This window comes from Drosophila rhopaloa, unplaced genomic scaffold (genome assembly GCF_018152115.1).
Source record: "Drosophila rhopaloa isolate 14029-0021.01 unplaced genomic scaffold, ASM1815211v1 contig_164, whole genome shotgun sequence".
Classification (NCBI taxonomy): domain Eukaryota; kingdom Metazoa; phylum Arthropoda; class Insecta; order Diptera; family Drosophilidae; genus Drosophila; species Drosophila rhopaloa.
In genome coordinates this window covers 317565-340450 of record NW_025335044.1, presented here as the reverse complement: position 1 = coordinate 340450, position 22886 = coordinate 317565, and the positions used below count along the sequence as shown (strand labels likewise).

Below are 22886 nucleotides of genomic sequence, written 5' to 3'. Positions count from 1 at the left end.
GATCCCATTAAAAATTATATTTTGCTGCTTGAAAATGAACTAAAAATATGAAATATAAAATTGTATTGTATAAATAAAAAAAAAACTTAAGCTTAAAACTGTGGGTCTAATGGGTGCTGCTAGTGTATATCGAAGGGCTAACTATCGATAAAAATAAACTAAATAAATAGAACATTAGCAAAGGCAAAAAAATTAACTATTTTACTTTAAGTGGATTGAGATGTTATTTGATAAGAAATTTTGTATCTTATGTGGTGCTCGATTCTGTAAATTTGTTTGTGCACGCAAACGGTTGGACAACATAAATGTTACGGCGCTCTTCCAGTTTTTAATTTTAAATGACGTATTGTATCTATGGGGCTATCTGATTACTGTTCCATCATTCAATTTGGTCAGGTCAGTTATAGTTTTCATCAGTATGAGATTTCAATCAATAGGTTCTCTATGTTTGCTTTGAAAAGAAACGGATGAAATTGGCTTGCTCGGGAAAATCGCCGGTTAAATTACGAATCGAAACGCTTGGTTGAGAATGGTAATTCAAGACTTACTAACAGGGTCCTAAAAGGCACGGCAAAACAATCAACCCATCCCAGGCTGCTAATCTGGGAATAGGCTATTATTGGATTACCAATTTACCTATCATTAAAAAGCTATAATATATATGTAAACATAGCCGTGAAATAGGAAATATTTACATTTTTGGTTTCATTTCCATCGTTTCTCAAATGTCGATGATTTCTTAACCTGTCTTGACTTATTCGTGCGTTGTTACGCAGTACTAATTCTATAATAGACAGCGGTTAAGTTAACCTTATTAAATACAAATTTGTCACCCTAACCACGCACGCTGCCTATTACTAAGACGTGAGTATCATTACGCATGGTATTAAATATGCATAAAAAATATGGAATTAAAAAATGTATGAATAATACTGGACACAGCTTTGTTATGTTTACTAATACAAGCATTATTTGTGTAGTACCAGTTTATCTGTATTCTTGTGTAGCGAAGAAATTTACCTATGGAATTATACACATATATTGTTTTTTTATAGACCAAAAGCCGGTGTATTTTTTAATGAAGTTTACCTAAATTCGTCTGCGAGTATAGTTGTGGTCATGTTAACATTGGTGCGTGCATTCAATAATGGTCAGAATATTGAGAAATAATAGAAAAATCGTTCTCACAGTTTTATGAATACATACATTTAAAAATACAAATGCATATACACCTATATAATGTATATACATATGCTAGCTTTTTTTTGTAAATGAGTTCGCAGAATACATGTACATTTAAATCTATGTATTTATATGTATGTAAATGTAAAACCAATATGTACATCAGTATACTTGCGTATTATATAAATTAGTGCAAAACTCTAAGGACCATACCCGGCGTACGCTTTCGACTTTCCATCGGACACATTACCAAAGCTTTTAAGAGGCCGCCTGTTTTTGATGAACGACCTTTCCATTTTGGGTACGTTCAATACTTTGTAATTGTTTAAATATGTACATATGTACAAACATACGGTTTGTCAAAAAGCTTAAGAACATCTTATTCTGAAACTTCATATAAAATGTTTGTACCTTTTTTTTTTGTTGTGGTGGGGGGGGGGGCGTTGGATGGTCAAAGCCAGTTGGGGTGAGCGTTTTCCACAACGGAAGCAGAAGATTTATTTTGTTGATTTTTTATGATTCAATTCACAAATTCAAAATTCACATTCATTTAGTTTTTTATCGTTTTTCTAATCTGAAATGTCTTTGAATATTCGATGTCACCATGTAAAAACTGAAATCAGTGGAATATATATCATAGTTGATCAGCTTAGCTTTGCAGAATGTAGAAACACTGGTTAAGAAAAGTGCGCGCATTGTCGTCTACACACACACGCTGAGATCGATTTCTGATTTGGTCAAACTTCTCTTTCGTCCTTTCCGAAGTCAGTGTTTTTTTTCCTTTATTACAATAATAACAAAATTAAAACAAGAAAACAGCTTCGGCAAACCGAAGTTTATATACTCTCGAGTAATCCAATAGCTTCAACAAAAACGGAGCTATGTCAATTTTGCACTGCATTTTGCCATCGTTTCTATGGCAGCTACATACAGTGGATCGCAGCTTATTTCGTGCAGTTACCTAAAAAAAGTTCAAGTCGTTATTACTGCTAAACTAAGAAAGATAACAGAAAAATTTAAATGCAGTATTTTAAAAGGGAATATTAACTTGTTTATTAAATTAAAACGATTTCCTTAATCGTAAAAACAAAATACTTATTAAATAAAAACAAAATGTGCAGGCTTTTTTCATGCCGCAGCTTATTTCGTGCAGTTCATTTTTCTTAACTTATTATTTGTAATTTAAAAGCTAATATTTGGTATGTCCTCCATTCTGGCTCAGGACAGCTTTGAGACGATTTCCCAAGGAAGAAATTAACTTTTTAGTGGTTTCCACTGGAATTTTTGGCCATTCTTCCATAAGAACACTTTACATGTCGTTTTTTTTCGAAATCTTCCTCAATTCAATTTTTCCAAATATCTATCGGCACCCAAAAACCATCATTTTTATCGAACCATAATTTTTTAAGTTATGTAATTTTTATTTATAACGTCACTGCATATTTAAAAATCGGATCTCGCTTTTAGCTTGTAGTGTTAAAAGTGCAGTTCGGCAGATGGCCCAACATAAAACCATAAAATATAATCAGGACTAACACAAAAAACCATTTAGTTAAAATAGAAAATATATTTTAAATAATTCGTCAATGTGAACATACTTTACATTACATGGTCAAAAACAGCTATGTAATTCCAATTTTATAAGCTACCTAATTTTATATGTCGCCAAACATCTGATTTTCGCATTTTTAGCCATACCACGGAACCTGTTGGTGATAGAACTTAAGGGGCCCCCCCATTCTCGATTTCAAATTTGGACGATTTTTAATGGGCTAGAAAATGTACATATATTATTTTTATACCCGTTACTCGTAGAGTAAAAGGGTATATTGTATTCGTGCAAAAGTATGTAGTAACAGGTAGAAGGAAGCGTTTCCGACCCTATAAAGTATATATATTCTTGTTCAGGATCACTAGCCGAGTCGATCTAGCCATGTCCGTCTGTCCGTCTGTCTGTCCGTATGAACGCTGAGATCTCGGAAACTATAAAAGCTAGAAGATTGGCATTTTGCATGTAGATTTTAGAAGTTCCTACGCAGCGCAAGTTTGTTTCAAAAACGCCCTCAATCGCTTACATACGATTTTAAAAATTTAAATATTTCGGAAAAGTAAAAATGCAGTTTTATTGTGTTTATCAATACCTATCGAAATGTAGAAGAAATTTTTCAAATCGGACCATTCGTTAAAAAGTTATGCGTGATCAAAGTTTCTATCTCCATCTCCCTCGCACTCCCTTTACCTGAGTAACGGGTATCTGATAGTCGGGGCACCCGACTATAGCGTTCTCTCTTGTTTTTGATATCAAGTGAGCCGTACAATCGCATAAAAGTTGAATATTTCCTAATTCTGTTTTACTACCAACTTGACGTTATTTATTTTTGATAAAAAAATAATTTGTTTTTTTCTTTTTCTACACAGTGACAGTACCCTTGCAGAGGGTATTATAATTTTAGTCAAAAGTTTGCAAGCAGTGGAGGAGACATTTTCGACCCTATAAAGTAAATATATTCTTGATCAGCATCACCAGGAGAGTCGATCTAGCCAAGTCCGTCTGTCTGTCCGTTTCTACGCAAACTAGTCTCTCAGTTTTAATGTTATGTGCTTGAAATTTTTCCAAAAGTTCTCTTTCTATTGCAGATAGTATATATGTCGGAACCAGCCGAATCGGGTACCCATAGGATCAATCGGAATAAAACATCAAAAAATTATAATTTTGTTATACCCTTGCAGAGGGTATTATAATTTTGGTCAGAAGTGTGCAATGCAGTAAAGGAGACATCTACGTCCCTATAAAGTATATATATTCTTGATCAGGACCCTTCTTTCCTTTGCACGCAGTATATAAGTCGGAACGGCCGGGATCGGCAGACTATATCCTATAGCTGCCATACAACTGATTGATCGGAAATGCCATAACTTTGGTGTTTGTAAAGTTAGGAAGTAGGGATTGTCTCTGGGTTTTATTTTTGGCCAATCAATCAATCTGACCTACCAAATTTCATAAGGATCGGCCGACTATATCCTATAGCTGTCATATAACTAAACGATTGGAAATGCCATAACTTTGGTGTTTTTAAATATAGGAAGTTGGGATTTTTTATGAGTACTAAGAATGCATCATATGAATAATTTTGGAGAAAATAATTTACAGAATATTCTGCAAGGGTATTTCAACTTCGGCTCCGTCCGAAGTTAGCTTTCCTTTCTTGTTGTTAATTTTTTTGTTGTTCTTCGGGATTTGGAAATATTTAAAATGGAATGACGGTTTTAATTAAATTAAAATCTGGCAACAATATCATATAGCTGCCATAGAAACGATGGCAAAAAGAGGCGCAAAATCGACATATTTCATTGTATTTAGTAATAAAGGTATATATATCAAAATGTAGTCGATTTGTAATAACTGCAAGGGTATTTAAACTTTGGCTTGCCGAAGTTTGCTTCTTTCTGGTTTCTAAATAGTTTCTTTTTTTTTTATATAACTTATATTTTATTTATACGTTATACGTTATGGCTATAAAACGTAGGGAGTAGAAAGAGTAACAATCATAACATGGAAAACATAACAGCAGTGATAGAAATCAATATGTTTTTGACTTTAAAATTAACAGGAGTTTTTGGTGACGATCACGATTTAATTTTATTTACTGGGGAAGGACTCTCGTTCTTTGCCGCCCTCCTATCCATGGGTCTGCGTGATGCCTTCTTTTAGCCTTCTTCTGATCATCGGAGTTGCTAATTAAGCAGCTAGGTGGTTCGAGTGCGCTCGAATCCGTGCATTGTAGCGACTAGAGTGACAATTGATTTGTTCCCTCAGGGTGGGGATGTGATGGTCTCTTGTTATATCATAATTTCTCACAGTGCTCGGTTTTGCAGTCTTTGTACTCGCATGATGTTTGGTCGGACGCCGTACCCCATATTTGCATGCAATATGTCATGGAAGGGACTACTATTGCCTTGTAGATCAGAATTATATTTCTGAGGCTCAGATGACTCGCTGCTCTAAGCATCCAATTAAGCTTTCTAAGCTTACTACGGCATGTTGCTGCAATTTTGTCGGTTTGTTGCCTCCATGTGAGCCGCTTGTCTAGGATCAATCCAAGATACTGGGCCTGGGGGGATTGAGGGATTAGCGTGTCTTGGAATTTAACCCTAGGGAGGGTTTGATGCCTTAAGGAGAAGTTGCAATGTTGCGATTTATTTCCGTTTATGCTTATATTCCACCTGTTCGTCCACTCGCTGTACAGGTCCAAGAAGCTCTGGACGCCTCGATTCGACACAGAGAGTTTGAGTGAGGCTGAGTCGTCAGCATACGTTGCCAGGAGGGTACCCGGGTCTCTGGGATTTGGCAAGTCAGCACAGGACCAAAAACACTACCTTGTGGTAAGCCAGCTGGTATGCATCGGATAGATGATCTTTCGCCTCTCACTTCAACCATAAAGCTTCTATCCAGCAGATATGTTTTAAGAAGGAGATACTGCGCAGTTGGCAAGAGAGTCTTCAGCTTAAATAGCAAAACATCGTGGCATACTCTATCGAAAGCTTCCTTTACGTCCAAGAAGATAGCAGAGCTGTACTGTCTGTTCTCAAAGGCGAGGGGGCTGCCTTCCAGATGATAAATCCAACGTAGCAGATCAGTAAAGTAGTCATTTTTTTGTTTTGTGCAACAACTTTTTGAGATCGCCCTCAGCGCGACGATATGCACTTTTATCGGTTGGATCTCTCGACCACATGAATCTGCGCCGCAAGGCTCTTTTCAACCTCACCAGATCCAGATCCTCAGGTTTTAAAAAGGCATGAGGTGGATCCGATGGGTTTATTAAACCTTGCCTACAGGTTGAGGATTCAGCAGCGATGTGGATATTTTGGACAAAAAGCTCAGTAGCGTCTTCAATATCTTCAGGGGTGTTTAGGACCATGTTGAGGTTAACCAGCTGGTTAACAGCTGCTTGGAACCGCGAAACGCTGGCGTTTTGAGGAAGGATGTGCGTTTTACGGGAGAGCTTGTAAGCAGCTGTTTTTAGTTCAATTACCAAGGGGATGTGGTCAAAACTTAGTTCCAAGCTTTCTGAGATGGTGACAAGCTCAGAGCGAATACCTCCATATATGGCAAAGTCGGTTGCTGATGCTGTACGTTGACTGTAGGGGTAATGCGTGGGCCCTCCGGTTGCAAGGACCTGGATGTAAGCACTATAAATACAGTCAGCCAATGCACTTCTGGCTGGCTGTGCAGTTTCGAGAGGCCCAAAGTCGATGCTGTGCATTCCAGTCTCCAGCAATTATAAAATTCGGTCCTAGTTCCTCAAATAGTATTCTGAAGTCGACGGCGGTACGCAGAAGGACAATTTCGCCGAGGTCCGTTTTGACTTTAACTGTGACCCATTGAGCATTTTGATGTTCAATTTTTGGAACTGGTGGTATTGGAGAAAGGACTTTATAATGATGGCAGAGCCTCTACGATGGCGATCTGCCGAATGAGTTGATTGGTGAATGTCATACCCCTGCAGCTTGTAATATGACCGAGAGGAGAAATGTGTTTCGCTGACCAACATAATGTCAATATGATGTTTCCGCACAAAGAGCTCCAGCTCCAGCGCCTTGTTGGCCAGCCCGTCGTCGTTCCAGACACCGATTTTGAGCCCAATTTGACTAATGTCGCCTTTTGTGATATAAGGCCTGTAATAAGAGTCATCATTGACATCATCATCTGGAACACCTGGTTGGATTGAGCTACGAGGACTGACATCCTGCTGTTGTTGTTTGGTAGCTGGATGCTGCTGATGTTGATTTTTTTTTGGAAATATATGCTTTATTTATTGAATCTTCTCTATATGAGACTAACAATAAGTATATCAAATCTTAAGAATATAACTTAACTTACAGTCATGTAGACTGAATTCTGACTAACGGGCCCTAATATTTATTGCTGGGCTGGTAGATCGTTACGATGCAGACGAGTTCTGTTCGAAACCCGTCTTAGGTTCCTTGCGAGATTATTTGGGTGCATTGTAAGCTTGTTATGGTAGGCCGCTTTCTGCTTTGCTATTTCATCTTTGACCGGTGGTATGCCCAGATCCCTGAGGATGTTTTCGTTCCGAACATACCATGGTGCCCCAGTGATTGTTCGCAGGATTTTTGATTGTGAGCGCTGTATGATGTCAACGTTGCTGTTGCTCGCGTTCCCCCAGAGCTGGGAGCCGTAGGTCCAAATGGGCTTGAGGGTGGAGTTGTAGAGAAGAACTTTAAAGTCCAGACACAGGGGTGATCGAGAATTTATAATCCAGTGTAGGCTGCTAGCTTTAAGTCTGAGATGTACTTTCTTGCATTCAATGTGCCTCCGCCAGGTTAGGCGTCTGTCGAGGTGGACGCCGAGATATGTTATATCGCTGGCTTGGGGAATCTGCGTACTATTCAAAGTTAGCGGCGGGCACGATTGTCTGTTAAGGGTAAACGTTATATGTTTACACTTTTGTTCATTAATTTTGATTCGCCAGTCTGATAGCCACTTTTCAACTACCACCAAATGATCAGCCAGTTGAGCTGTTGCTCTAGTTGGGCATCTCGAGCGGCTCAGCTTTGCGGTGTCGTCAGCAAATGTGGACGTAGTCAGCCTCTCGTTCGTAGGGATGTCTGCTGTGTATAGGACAAACAGGGTAGGGCCCAGGGCGCTACCTTGTGGGACTCCGGCTTCAATGTTATACTCGTTGGATGTTGTTGTATTGCATCTAACCTCAAAGACTCTGTGGTAGAGGTACGACTTAAGTAACTTGTGAGTGTTTTCTGGCAGTAATGTTATGATTTTATGCATAAGGCCTTCAAGCCACACTCGGTCGAATGCCTGTGAGACGTCGAGGAATATCGCACTACAATATTCCCGATGTTCGAAGGCTGTACGAATTTCTGAAGTTATCCGGTTGACTTGCTCGATGGTTCCGTGGCTTTCACGAAACCCGAATTGATGTGCCGGGATTAAGTTTTGTTCTCTTAAATATGGTGTAATGCGCGTGAGCAGGCATTTTTCCAGTAATTTGGACAGGCACGATAGTAAGCTTATTGGCCTGTACGTAGAGGGAATTGTGTGGTCTTTGCCAGGCTTCGGTATCATTATAACCACGGACTTTTTCCATTTTTTGGGGTAGTAGCCAAGTTTTGCGATCCCGTTAAATAGCTTGCATATAACATCCACTGCGCAGTTTGGAAGTTCAATTATCATTTTTGGGGTTATTAGGTCGGCCCCTGGAGCCTTTTTCGGTTTTATTTGCTTCCTAATGACGTTAGCAATTTCAGGTGTTTGAAACAAAATCGGGTTAATTGCAATTTCAGAGCTAAACGGCGGTAGTTGAAGAGAGTTTGTGGCGGCGTTCGGCTGAAATACATTTCGTAGGTGTAAGGCAAATGTTTCGGCTCTGTCTTCGTCACTGCGGGCCCAAGTACCCGAGGAGTTTCTAATCGGAGTGACTGATTCTATCGGAGAGCTTAAATTTGGGTGAGCTCTCCACAAAGGATGCTTTGTACTGGTCGGCGACAGTTTCTCGATGTACCGGCGCTGCGCAAGCTCCTCTTCTTGCTTGAGGGTTTTGGTGAGTCTGCGGGTGGCATCATTATAGAGTTGCTTCGAATGGGGCGATCTGCAGGATTGCCAAACGCGTCGTAGACGTCGTTTTTCCCGAACCAGTTGTTCGATTTGCAGATTAGTTTTGTATTGGTTGCTACGCACGATTGTCTCTTCTGGTGTTGAGATTTTGGCTGCTGCCACGAGTACTGACTCCAGGGCATCAGCACAGAAGTCGATGTCTTTCTCTATGTTTAACTGTGGTGTTAGTTCAATGTGGGAACTTACGTACTTTTTGTACTTTAGCCAGTTGGTTCTAGTCGAGGTCAGCCTGAAGGGGTGCTCGATTACTTTCGGGCTTTGAAGGAAAGTTATTAAAACAGGCGAGTGGTCCGATGATAAGTCCGATAGCGATTTGGCGCTGACTAAATTTCTTGGGATGTTCTTGGTCACAGCGAAGTCAATTAAGTCCGGGAGTTTTCTGGGGTCAGCTGGCCAATATGTGGGGCTGCCAGGGGAGACATAGTCGAGTTTGTTGCTCAAATTTATGATTGCTTTATACAGTTGTCTTCCTTTGGGCGTCACTAGTAGTCTAGTAGTCTCCTCCTGCTATAAAGCGATCTCCGAGTGAATTGTAGAAGTCCATGAATTGCTCTTCAGTTATTGTAAAACGCGGTGGGCAATAGACAGCGGCTATAGTGATACTGCCGTTGCCTGCTTGTAGTTTTATAGATGTAGCCTGCAAATAATTTGTTGCAAACCTCTGGTGAAAGTGGTGCTTAATGCGTTCCCTGATTAGGATTCCAGTTCCTCCGTGAGCCTTACCGTCCGGATGATCTGTGCAGTATGAAGTATAACCTCTTATTTGGAAGTTGTATTTACTTGTGAGATGCGTTTCTGCCAGCAGCATTACATCTATTTGGTTTTCATTGAGGAATTGAGTTATTTCAAGTTTGTGCCGTGAAACGCCATTGGCATTCCACATGGATATTCGAAGACAAGACATCGATTATTTAGATTGTTGGGATGTGAGCAAATTTATTAAAATGTTTTGATTTTGCATAAGGTTTGTCATTGTTGTTTTCATGAAGGACATAAATTCCATCATACCCTGTTGTAAAGTCAGCATCATGGTTTCCATGCTGTTTGGTATTTGTCCTATTGCTTGCTGAGGTGTTATTATATTTTGCTCAGAGCATTGAGCTTGTGGGAACCCCGTCTGATTGGCAAGTCCTGATTTTAGGGCACTGGCGTATGAAACTCCCCCATTTGTGTTGAGGGGCCCAAATGAAGATGTGGCTGCTTTCGCAAAGAAAACATTAGGTGTGGTTTGGGATTGCACGTACGCATTTCGTGCATTCTGGGAGCGTGCTTGTTTTGCTTGTTGAAACTGACTCTTCAGCTCTTTATTGACCGGGCAGCCTCTGTAGTTTGCGGTATGGTTATCTCCACAGTTAGCGAATTTCTTTGTCTTTGAGTCTTCTTTGCTTGCAGGGCAAGGTTCGGATTTGTGGAAGCCACCACAGACTGAACGAAGCCCGCAGTTGTTTCTGGTGTGTCCATACTCTTGGCAGTTTGTGCATTGTAGCGGGCCATTCCGCTTATGCGGTTCTTCAACAGTAATCCTTCTGTGCAACAGGTATTGCAGTTTATAGATCGGGTGCACTTCATTTTTCTTCAAGGCTCTGCTTTCAGGCTCCAGTTTGACCTTAAAGAGTGGTTGCGGCTTTTTATTTTTGTTGATAATATTAATAATATTACGTCGGGCTCTATGCCCTTTAGCACTACTTGCAAGCCCTTGCTACTCTTGAGCTGGTACGTGTAGTAGGGTTTCCTAGCCTCGTCTAGGTAATTTGTTACAGCTCTGAATTGATCTTCAGTTTTAGCTTAAAGCTTTGTTTCATGAATATTCCCTTTAACAAGGGGAGTAACATAAAAGTTGTCATTCCCGACCAGCGCAACAATTTTCTTTACTAGGGTATTTGAGTTCTGTTCTCTTAAGTAAATTGGTGGGGGCTTTGGTTTCTTTTGAACAGCCTGTCCAGATTCGGATTGATTATTATCAATTTCCGACAATAGGGCGAATCTGTTGTTTTTATAATAACTTTGCACTAGTTTTTTACATTACTAATTATTATTTACTGTTTTTAGCAATAAGATTGCCTTTATTACACCACTCCAGTATTTTTAGTTATTGTCTTTCACTTTTGAGCGGTTTTTTTCCGGAGCTCGCGCAAAACACGTCTGCACTCTCCGGCTGTTGTTTGTTGTTTTTTTGCTGATGTTGATGGAGTCCGTTATATTGGCTTTGCTGATGTAGTTTCCGGTTTCTACTTCCTAGTGGAGGGAACTGTTGATGCTGCAATCGGCTAGCCTGCTGGGTTTGTTGTTTTACAGATCCCTTGGCGGCATTCGCGTATGAAACAAGGTTGACAAGCTTTGATTTGTCGAAACGGCTTCTAGGCCTGTTAATAAAGCGCACATTGTGTCCAAGAGAAGTCAGACTTTCCTTTACTGAATTACCTGGGTGGCATTTTATGGAGTATTTCGTTGGGTGGACAATCTTATCAGTGAATCTGATAAGTCCGTTTAGGCTTTCACAATTTTTGATTACAATTGGGGGTGGTTTCTGATTTCGTGAGGTTTTCTTGTTGCCTGTGATCTGGTTCGTATTACGATTGCCGCTGTTACTAGTGCTGGTCGTGTTGTTGTTGCCATTGTTGCTGCTACTGATGTCAATGTTGTTGCTGTTAATGATGTTGGTACTGTTCTCATGGTTGTCGTTGATGTTGCTTGAGATGGCAATATTGGCTCCATCGGAGTTGTTGTGGCTGACGGCTTGAGAAGCGACGGTGAGTTCATCTTTAGTGTCCATGTCCGACAGTTCCGAGAACCGATTAACATATCCAGTTGGTTTTGGGCTTTTAGAACTCCTTTGAATTTTTCTATTGGCATCGGGAGACTTGAAGTCTAAGCGGCGTTTGTTAGTGCTGGGACGTGGGGTCCACCAGTCGTCTGTTACAGTTTCATCGGATGAAAGGTCTTGAGGTTGTCGAGCGTTGGAAGAGGTACATAGAGAGAGCTAAATTCGCTTAATGAGGAATTTAATGCTTCCCTCATTTTCCTTTGGTCCGAAGTCTGGTTCAGACATTATGGTAGTTAGTGACTGCCTGACACTACGCCCTTTTGTGTAGGCTCCAAAGAGGCGGTTGTGGCCCAGTGAGGAAGGCGCTCGTCCCACCGCCAGTTGGAACCCGGTTCGAGCCCCAGTCGAGCAAATATTTGAATTTGTTTTTATTTTTTAAAATAAAAATACAATTGATCTGTTGATCTCAGAGTTTGGAGAGGTGATTTGCAATTTCAACAAGCTGCAAATTTTTATTCGGACGTTGATGCACTATGATCAGCGCAAACAAGTGGCCCTTACGACACCAATCAGCGCTTGTTACGCGCGGAGCCTAATAGGCGCAAAAAAGAAGATCGCGAGAAGTTAAAAAGGACAATGTAGAAGCGGACAGACTAAGATTAGAAATACGTACGAGACTAATACTAATACTAATTTTGTGCTAAGTAAGATAAAATGAATGCTTTTGGGCTTGGCAAAGTGTCGGTAGTAATATAGTCTATTATAGTCGTTACACAGTACTCTAAACGGTTCATGCATATCATACAAATATTTAAAGTAAGAGGAACATATTTCCTGGTAATTCTATTAGGCACGGAGAAGCTTATGCGACCCAGTAACTCGGGACTCTGTCTGTCTATCAGTTCCTACTTCACTTGTTTTCTCGAAAAGGCACAACCAACGGGATGTAAGATCACTGACACCGCGACTCCAGCCACTGAGTTCACAAAAACAGTCAGTTTTGCCACGAAAGTGTACTTGTCCATAGACTCGCGCAAAGAATTTCGCAATAATGCAATAACACGTCTGCACTCCACGAAAGCATGATCAAGACTGTTTCTAAATAGTCTCGATATTAAGTATTCCACGAAAAAGCTTTCTTATATATTACGAATTTATGATGATCTAGTTGTTTACCCACAAACAATCCAAACAAAAAGAAAACAACTCAGTATTGCTTTGAGTAGGATCGATAAATGTAATCTTGTTATACAGAGTGTTTTCTAATTAGCGATTTAGAAACTGCAACGCCAACATATTCTCCCGGGCAAGACGACCCTGGGTGTGTGCTTAAGTGTTGAAAATAGGTTTACAATTCTTAAACTGTTTCGTTTGTCTACCTCAACATTAGTTTTTAAATCTATGGGAAATGATTCTTTTATTATTCTCCTCCATAAAAAGTTAGAAAAGTTAGATGCTCATAATTATAGAATTATTTCGAGAGCATGGCAATTTTATTTGCGACATTTATGTTCCTCCTCCTGTTAATCGAACCTACTTCAATTTACATTTTTTGTAGTAAATAGATTTAATAATGAAATGCAAGTTGATCCTATATAAACCGATTTTAGCAAAGCCTTTGATTCGGTAAATCAATATCTTTTTTATTCACATTAGATACGCTCGGGTTTCCGAACATCTTATTATCTTGGATTCCCATTTGAATAGACCCATGTATATCCGGTCTTGGCGTTGATGACGATGCGTGGCCGGGGTATCCATGCGACTTTCTATTTTGGGGTTATCGTAATGGATCCACTTTTCATTGCCAGTGACGTTGGGATGCAAAAAAACTTTTCTTTTTTTGACGTGTGAGCAGCTGTTCGGCTTTGGCTCGTATGGCACCCAATTTTCTTGCTTCATAGCGACAATACTTCGAGCGCTTGACACGGATCTTCGTCGAGTAACGCTTTCAATTCTTTTTCGGCTGACCAGGACGTTCCTTGTCATCGGTGTCAAAATCACCACTTTTGAAGCGGCGAAACTAGTACTCATATGTTGAAAGCGATGGAGTAAAATCCCCGTATGCTTCCTCGAGCAGCAAACGACTCGCAGCAGCAGTTTTCTTCAAATGGAAGCAGAACAATAAAGCTTCTCGACATATTGAGTGCTCGTTTCAATGTACGTTGTTTACATTTGCGCGATGACGCATACTGATAATACAAGCTATGATATTCAATGGCACGAGTAATTGTTTTGGTGTGCCCGCATGCAACATACACTTATAACTCCATATCTTAGAAAACCTTTAAAACTAATTCCAACACCTATTATAATTATAGAATTCTATATTAAAAAATTTGCACATCCCTGTAATGAAAATTATAATTTTAACGTATTTAGTTTTGTTGCTTTCCTTTTATTTCTAAATTTAGTAACATTTTTCTCGCGAACTCTACTTTTTGCCCAGGGCTTACAATGCCCCGTGCGTAACAAGCTCGTGCTTGGTTTTGTTGCGCCACTTTTGTTTGTACTGTTTATAGTGCATCAACGTTGTTCAATATAAAATCACTACGTAGTAAAAGCGATCTTTATATTTATGATATCTTAACTTAGGGTAGGCAATAGATAATTTTAATGCTATGTTCTCGGACTGGATCGGATCGCGACGCATCGGATGGGCCGCTCTTTCACTCCTAGGGCCGTTCTTCTTCGTTTCTGTACACCCTGATCGGTACGGGTCTGGTTCTTTATCGACTTTGTTTATTGGGATTTGGGTGACTTGTGCATCCTTAATTCGACCTGGCGCTACTCGCAATAAACACGATCGGGTGACTACAAAACCACAACGGACGCCGGTGATCATGTTCAGGTAGCCGAACTGTTACGGATCCACCACCTACAAAAACTATTTACCAGAACACTTCTATAAATATACATACAGTTGCGAAAATAATAATAGCACCACTACATCGCGCTGCTTTCATTGTAAAAAAAAGTTAGTTTGCTGTTGTTGTTTTTTTTTCAAAATAATTTTTTTTAAGGTTTAGTATTGCTTTTGTCTAAAACAAAGTTTCCGTTTTTATTAATCCCGCCCACATATTTTATTTTTAGTTTTTTACTAAAAAAGTCAGAAAAACAGCGAAAAAAAAAATAGCACCACTTACAAGTTACTTAGAGAATATCTTATATTTCGCCCAACAGCCTTAATAGAAAGTACCTGCTGATAAGATTGAACTATTTTTTAACTATTTTGTTAAAAAAAAAATTAAAAACAACATTAAAATGGGACGTGGAAAACCCTGCACTGCGGAAAAGCGTAAACTTCTTAAAAAATTGATTTTGGAAAGAAATTTTTACATAAAAGTTGGTCGATTGGTTGGATGTTCCAATAAAATGATTAGGAACGCCTTAAATCATAAAAAAAAATCCAAAACACGTGGAAGAAAACGATCTGTAACACTTTGACATGCCAAAAGGTTGATTCATGAGAGTAAGAAGGATCCTTTCAAGTCTGCTACTGAGCTTAAAATGGAGCCTAAAATTAATGCGACAGATGAAACAGTTTGCAAGTGTCTCAGACAACATAACTTAAAAGCCTGCAGTCCCAGAAAGGTTACCACTTTTAAATTCCAGGCATATTGCTAAGCGCATGAAGTTTGCAAAGAACATGTTAATTGGCCACTTCAAAAATGGAGGAATATCTTATGGTCAGATGAGAGTAAGGTCGTTCTGATGGTGGAAAAGGATCTCGATCGTACGTCAGGCGTCCTAAAAACTCTGATTTTATGCCGCAGTCCACCACAAAGACCATAAAACATGGAGGGAGTAGTCTGACGGTATGGGCCTGTTTGTCCTATTATGGAGTACGTCCAATACATTAGATTAAAACCATACTGGATCAGGACGTGTAAGAAAATATTTTGGATACGATTATGCTACCCTTTGCAGAGTACGAAATGCCACTCGTAAGGGTCTTCCAACAAGATAATGATCCCAAACATACCAGCAGAGAGGCAAAGGATTGGTTCGGAAGAAACTCTGTCAATGTGTTGGAGTGGCCTGCGCAGTCGCCTGACCTTAATCCAATATAGAATCTGTGGTCCGATGTCAAGAAGGCAGTTGCTGCATTCAAGCCAACCACCGTAAGATCATTTTGGAAAGGAGTGGAGGTGTCTTGGACCCATATTCCCACTAAACGGTGCCAGGACTTGGTTGAATCCATTCCGAGACGTTGTGAGGCTGTTATTGCCAATAATGGATGCACAACCAAATATTAAATGAAGAATCTACACTTCATTTGGATGTATAAATATAGAAAACTCAATAATTTTTTACTAACTAGTCGTTGTTATAGTTTTAATTCAATTTTTTTAAAGTGGTGCTATTATTTTTTTCGTCAAATTTCTTTAGTTTCAATAAAATATCTAACATATCTTAGGAAATTAAACAAATTTGGTAATTTTTTTTTCATTTCCAGTTGGTTTATTGTCTTTCGATTTCAAAATGGTATTCAACGTTTTCATAGTGTAAAAAGTATAGGTATAGTGACCGTTTAAACATAGCTTGAGTAGGTGGTGCTATTATTTTTTTCACAGCTGTATATATATACTTTGAATGCTGAAGAAAATATTTACTCGGCTATTCAACACTTTGATGATTCTTACAACCATTTCTGTGTTGGGATTCTTGTTCACACTGGCCGGCATATATATTTTGTCATGGCGATGCCTCAGTTTTTTTTTCCAATTATTATTTATTTTAAAGAGAAAAATAATTATGTAAAACAATTAAACAAAAAAACAATTAAATTATAAAAATAACTATTTTTAATTTTTATACCCTTGCAGAGGGTATTATAATTTCAGTCACAAGGTAGCAAAGCTGTGAAGGAGACATTTACGATCCTATAAAGGATATATATTCTTGATCAGCACCACTAGAAGAGTCGATCTAGCCATGTCTGTCTCTCCGTCCGTCCGTTCCTACGCAAACTAGTCCCTAAGTTTTTAAGCTATCTGCTTGCAACTTTCCCAAAAGTTGTCTTTGTATTGCAGGTAGTATATAAGTCGGAGCGAGCGGGATCGGGCGACTGTATCATATAGCTCCCATAGGAACAATATATATTTTCATTTCTTTTACTTAACTTTCATAATACTTCCACTATCTGGTGAGTGAAATCTAAGTGAAAAACGTAGTGTTGAAGAAAACATGAAAATAAAACCAACGTGTGGCCTCGAGTTTAATCTATAACTTCAATTATTTCAAAAAATTATTAATAACCAACTCAAAACTTAAAATGGGATAACACGCCCAAAAAATTAAGCATTTTATCTATATTTACTGTTATTGTATTTACAACAAGTCTCCATATCGGAAAGCGGATCTTTTTCAACCGACAATATGCACTGAACTTTCACACACTATAGATGCTTTAACAACAGAACTCCATTTAGGCAACTAAAAACCTTGAAGTTTGGCAACACCCAATTGGAAAACTTTCCTGATCTTAACATAGAAAAAATTCTGATGCTCTGCTTCCATCCAATAGATGGCTAATGAGTCTGAGGTGACGTGTAGACGAAACTACCTAGTCCTAGCATAGTCGGGTTCACTATCCAGTGGGTGCAAGTGTGATGAAAGCTAAGTGAAAAAAGTTGTGTTATAGAAGAAATGAAAATATAACCAACGTGTGACCTCGAGTTTAATCAATAACTTCAATAACTGTTTTTCAACATATACGCATAAAAATCGATGTTTTATACAAAATTCAAAGAAACGGTCGTTGCTATAGTTGGCACTTTAAACACATCTCTTAAAATCATTCTATTTCTAGTTTAAGTAGTTTACTTCGAGATGTGCTCCGATTGGTAACTGGTCTTTATTTTTCAAGTGACAACACAAATACAGTTGCTTAAAAAGAATTCCACCTGATTAAGAAAAATTTGAACTGTTTAAATAAATGAATGATAAAACTAAACTAAAATACTGTGCAAAATCTCAAAACGATCCGTCCGATAGAATTTGTACGTGTACAGCGACTTTAAAATGGCCACTGTTCAGGAAGCGTCTTAAATATTGGACACCCAAAAATCGAATACAAAACGAGCTAACTTACCTACGTTTAACTGCCCATAACTTCGGAAGCTTTAAACTTACCGAATCGTAATTTTCGCTCTGCTTCTTGTTAAAAGACAACAAATTTGTTTTTATTTTTGAAAAATTTTCAGGTGCCTATTGTAAACGGGACATTAAAAAAAAAACAAAATGATCACAAAACTGAAAATTTTTAAAGTAAACAAGGAAATTAATCGTAATTTGTTAATCCTGCCTTGGGTCGGCGCTTAGTCGCTTAATATTAGAAAATTTTTTCCGCGAAATTGGAAATCTGAATGATAGTTAGATTTGGTACTAGTTCCGCCACCATAAATTGATATAAAGCTGATTATTTGTAATCTAATTGGGATTGGGATTCTCGGAAAAAGTCTTTCTATAAACATAGAAACACAAGTTATAACGAATTTAGATAAAGGGGATATTACAAGGGGCTTCCAATAACTTTTTAAAAAGGGTAGTTATCAGAAGATAAATTCGGAGTGCCCTTCTAGATTTAAAGCAACAGATCATTTGGAGCAACATCTTTCAGTTTTTAAAATTAATAAAATCAATTTAATTGCCCAATTGTCAAAAGCAAAAATACGACAAACCAAGGCCAGGAATAAGATGACCAGAGAGTGATTTATATTTACTGGATTAGAAATTTAAAACGTAACGGAAGCCGTTCGCTGTAAAATTTCATAATTTCGTTAATTTTAAATCATGATCATTACGATGTGTAATGTTAAATACTTACTTTATATTTATAGAACGAGGAATACTTTAAGTTTAATTCGCTAGAACAGAATTGGGTAATAAGAGAATTGGCTAAGAAGAGGACTGACAGTATTGCAGGCAGAGGAATAATAATAATATATTACATAACTGCAATTGAGCAACTCATAAAAATAGAGGAATTAAGACGACAAAAAAGAATCGACAGAAATCAAAAAAGAAAAACTAAACTGGAAAAAGGACGCAAACCTCAACTTTAAGAAAAAAAATAAAAGAATGATGTTATAAAATCAAGAAAACCATTTGGAACTGGAAAACAAGAAAGGAAGCAAACTTCGACAAGCCAACGTTTATATACCATTGCAGTTATTTTAATTTTTTGATTTTCTCATGGGAGCTATATAATTTAGATGTCTGATTTTAATTTAATTTCAACCGTAATTCCATAGTATTTATATATTACCAAATTCCAAAGAACAAAAAAAAAATTAAAAACAGCAAAGATATAATTTATTTAAATTTTTTTTTCTGACTGTTCCTATGGTAGCTTGTTCCGACCCATATACTACCTTCGATAAAAAGACAACTTTTGTGAAAATTTTAAGCAGATAGCTTTAAAACTAAGGGACTAGTTTCCGTAGAAACGGACAAGCGGACGGACGGATAGACGGACATGGCTAGATCGACTCTCCTGGTGATGTTGATCAAGAGTATATATACTTTATAGGGTCGGAAATATCTCCTTCACTGCGTTGCAAACTTTTGACTGAAATTATAATACCTTCTGCAAAGGTAATATTGAAACTTAAAAAAAATTTAAAGACTGCTGCAATATGAACTTGAACTAAAATAAAAGAAAAATTTAAAAGTGTATCACATTTTTTTTTAAGTTTTGGTTAATTCGGCCAAAAAGGCTTATTTTCATGATTTTTTTACGCGATACGGTTAATGTCAGTTCAATTATTTTATAAACATATTAAAGTACAACATTTAACTACGTTTTCACAAATTTTCATAAAAAAAAAAATAAATGAGCCGTTTGCAGCAAAGCTCCGTAGCCGCCTCCAAGAAAAACAACAGCATAACTCAGAAAAAACCAAAAAACAATTGTTTATTAGTTGATTTGTTTCTAGAGGTAACTACGTTGAGTTTTTTTTATTAAATTTTTAGGTTTGTGGTAACACTTTAAAATTTGTTATTTGTTATTATAAAATGAAAAATAATCAGTAAAAAAAAGAACTCGACGTCGGTACCTGCGGATTTAGGTACATAAATTATGTGTAAAATTTCAGAACGATTCGTTTTGTAGTTTTTGAAATTGCAACTTTTCAGGAGAGCGTTTTAAATTTTTGGACACCGAAAAATCGCATTCAAAACGAGCTAACTCACCTACGTTCAACTGCTCATAACTTCGGAAGTTTTGCTCGGATGAATCTAAAACTTTAACGCAATATTCTTCAAATGTTGTGCATTCAGAAACAAAAATTTAAAAACAAGAAAGGAAAGCTAACTTCGGGCGGAGCCTAAGTTGATATACCCTTGCAGAATATTCTGTAAATTATATTCTCCAAAATTATTCATATGATGCATTCTTAATACTCATAAAAAATCCCAACTTCCTAACTTTAAAAACACCAAAGTTATGGCATTTTCAATTGTTCAGTTATATGGCAGCTATAGTGGGCCGATCCTTATGAAATTTGATAGGTCGGATTGATTGGCTAAAAATAAAACCCATAGAAAATCCCAACTTCCTAATTTTAAAAACACCAAAGTTATGACATTTCCGATCGTTCAGTTATATGGCAGCTATAGGATATAGTCTTCCGAATCCTGGCCGTTCCGACTTATATAATGCGTGCAAAGGAAAGAAGGGTGTGTTCGATATCTTTAAAACTGAGAGACTAGTTTGCGTCGAAAAACACAGACGGACATGCTTATATCAACTCAGGAGGTGATCCTGATCAAGAATATATATACTTTATGGGGACGGAGATGTCTCCTTCACTGCGTTGCACACTTTTGACCAAAATTATAATACCCTCTGCAAGGGTATAAAAAGGGCCAAAAAAAATGTATATAAGCCTATATATAGGTTTTTCAGTTTCTTTTAATTTAAACCAAATAACACAAATTTATTTCAAAGGTATTGCTACTGTCTTAAGAGTATATGAAAGTTCCTCACGAAGTGCGAACATGTTATAGTGTGTACTTATCACTGATTTAGACCTAACGCTTGTGTTTTGATGCTCTCCGTCCTGCTGCGGCGATGCTTCTTGCTGGCGTCACGCCCTGGCTGACTTTTTTGGCTGTTGCTCCCTCGCTGCAAGTTACTGCCAGGCCAGGGCAATAGCCCTTTGGTAAATTTTAATTATAAACAACCATCTGAAACCCACTGTACTCCTGCACCCAATGTGCTTGGTAGATTACTCCGATCACAAAGTTTAATTGCTCTATTTAAAGCAATTTTAATTAAATAACTTTTAGAATTCTGCTAATTATTTTATATTCCAAATACCAATTTTTCAGAGTTTGGGTAACTAAGATTAATCTATTTTAGATCACCTATTTTCTTTTTTGTAGTGCTTTAATGCACTAGCGCGCATTGTTTCACTTGAGAGTGGAACTTTAAAATTTAAAAACAGTCAGTACACGGTCTTTTTTTTGAAAGTAATGATTTTAAACTTAAATGTTTTGTCATATAAGATCCAATATAATATTCATTTAATAAGTTACGTTTTCTTTACTTTCAGACTGTTGTACAATATTAAAGTGGTTGCTAGGACCAATCGACTAAAAACGGAGTCAGCTCACAAAAACCTGATACATCCTGAACGGAGTTTTAAGGCAGAAGGAGAAAAAAAGGTCGAATTATTCAACGAAATGACACTTCCAAGTGCGGCTCGTGTGTATACAGATGTGAATGCGCACAAGCCAGATGAATATTGGGACTATGAAAACTATGTGGTTGATTGGGGCAATCAAGACGATTACCAACTGGTCCGTAAATTAGGACGTGGAAAGTATTCCGAGGTATTCGAGGCTATTAATATAACGACCACAGAGAAGTGCGTTGTTAAAATTCTAAAACCTGTAAAAAAGAAGAAGATTAAGCGTGAAATCAAAATTTTGGAGAACTTGCGTGGAGGAACTAATATAATAACTTTGTTAGCCGTTGTGAAGGATCCAGTTTCCCGGACACCGGCGTTAATTTTTGAACATGTCAATAACACGGATTTTAAGCAACTTTACCAAACATTAACTGATTATGAGATACGCTACTATTTGTTTGAGCTTCTTAAGGCACTTGATTATTGCCACAGTATGGGAATAATGCATCGCGATGTGAAGCCCCATAATGTTATGATCGATCATGAAAATCGAAAATTGCGCCTTATAGATTGGGGACTGGCCGAATTTTATCATCCCGGTCAAGAATATAATGTTCGTGTGGCATCAAGATACTTCAAAGGTCCCGAATTACTGGTAGATTACCAGATGTATGATTATTCACTTGATATGTGGTCATTGGGCTGTATGTTGGCGTCGATGATATTCCGAAAAGAGCCGTTCTTCCATGGTCACGACAACTATGATCAATTGGTGCGCATTGCTAAGGTGCTGGGCACCGAAGAGCTTTACGCATATTTAGATAAATACAATATTGACCTAGACCCTCGATTTCACGACATTCTTCAACGCCACTCACGAAAACGATGGGAAAGGTTTGTTCATTCTGACAACCAACATCTTGTTTCCCCTGAAGCATTAGACTTTCTTGATAAACTTTTGCGTTATGATCACGTTGACCGACTAACAGCTCGCGAAGCTATGGCTCATCCATATTTTTTACCTATCGTCAATGGACAAATGAACCCCAATAATCAGCAATAAGAGGTTATTTCATTATGATGAATACTGTGTTTTCGAGATCGGGATAGCAGCCATTTAACATTTATGATAATAATTATGAAAAATATAAAATCTGAAAAGAAATAAAATAAATTAAGCTACTGTCTTAAAAAAATCTGATGAACTGTTTGTAGAGGAAATAAACACGGGAATAAAACTAGTTCTTACACTATAACCTCTAGTTTTTTAAAAATTATAAGTGGGCTTTATTGTGCTTTAAAACTCAAAATTTTGAATATCTGGTTTTTTAAATTTGCGATTGAAAGTATTTTATTTTCGAATTTAATGCAATGGCTGGCGGCCTTAAGCCTTCGTCAGAGAAGACCCTAAACAATATTCTTGAGCGAATAAAAAATGCCTTGAGGCCTATTTTGACCTTTTGAAATTAAACATACATCAAGAACTACATTTAAATTTAAAATATCCCTTAAATGTACATTGACATTACTTACTTTTTTAAAAATTATTTTGTATCCCATTAAAAAAAATACCAACACATTAACCAACAGCATTTTTTTTTTATATAGAAAAAAAACCAAAACCAAGAAAAAATGGTATTGGTGA

General features: G+C 37.7%; 1 protein-coding gene across 2 annotated transcripts; it reads left to right on the top strand.

The window, feature by feature from the left end:
• The first annotated feature begins 741 nt into the window (after positions 1-741).
• On the top strand, positions 742-22824 carry LOC108041886 (casein kinase II subunit alpha). 2 transcript variants are annotated; one of them, XM_044458327.1, is made up of 2 exons: positions 742-864; positions 21164-22824. In XM_044458327.1, the coding sequence occupies exon 2, from the start codon at positions 21294-21296 to the stop codon at positions 22302-22304; it is 1011 nt and encodes a 336-aa protein (XP_044314262.1). In that variant the 5' UTR covers positions 742-864; positions 21164-21293; the 3' UTR covers positions 22305-22824. The 2 variants fall into 2 exon arrangements, with proteins under 2 accessions (XP_044314262.1, XP_044314261.1); XM_044458326.1 differs by lacking the exon at positions 742-864 and adding an exon at positions 1387-1483.
• The last annotated feature ends 62 nt before the right edge of the window (positions 22825-22886 follow it).

Excerpts from the sequence above, each read along its gene's own strand:
- LOC108041886 (XM_044458327.1), top strand. The coding sequence starts at position 21,294 with ATGACACTTCCAAGTGCGGCTCGTGTGTATACAGATGTGAATGCGCAC.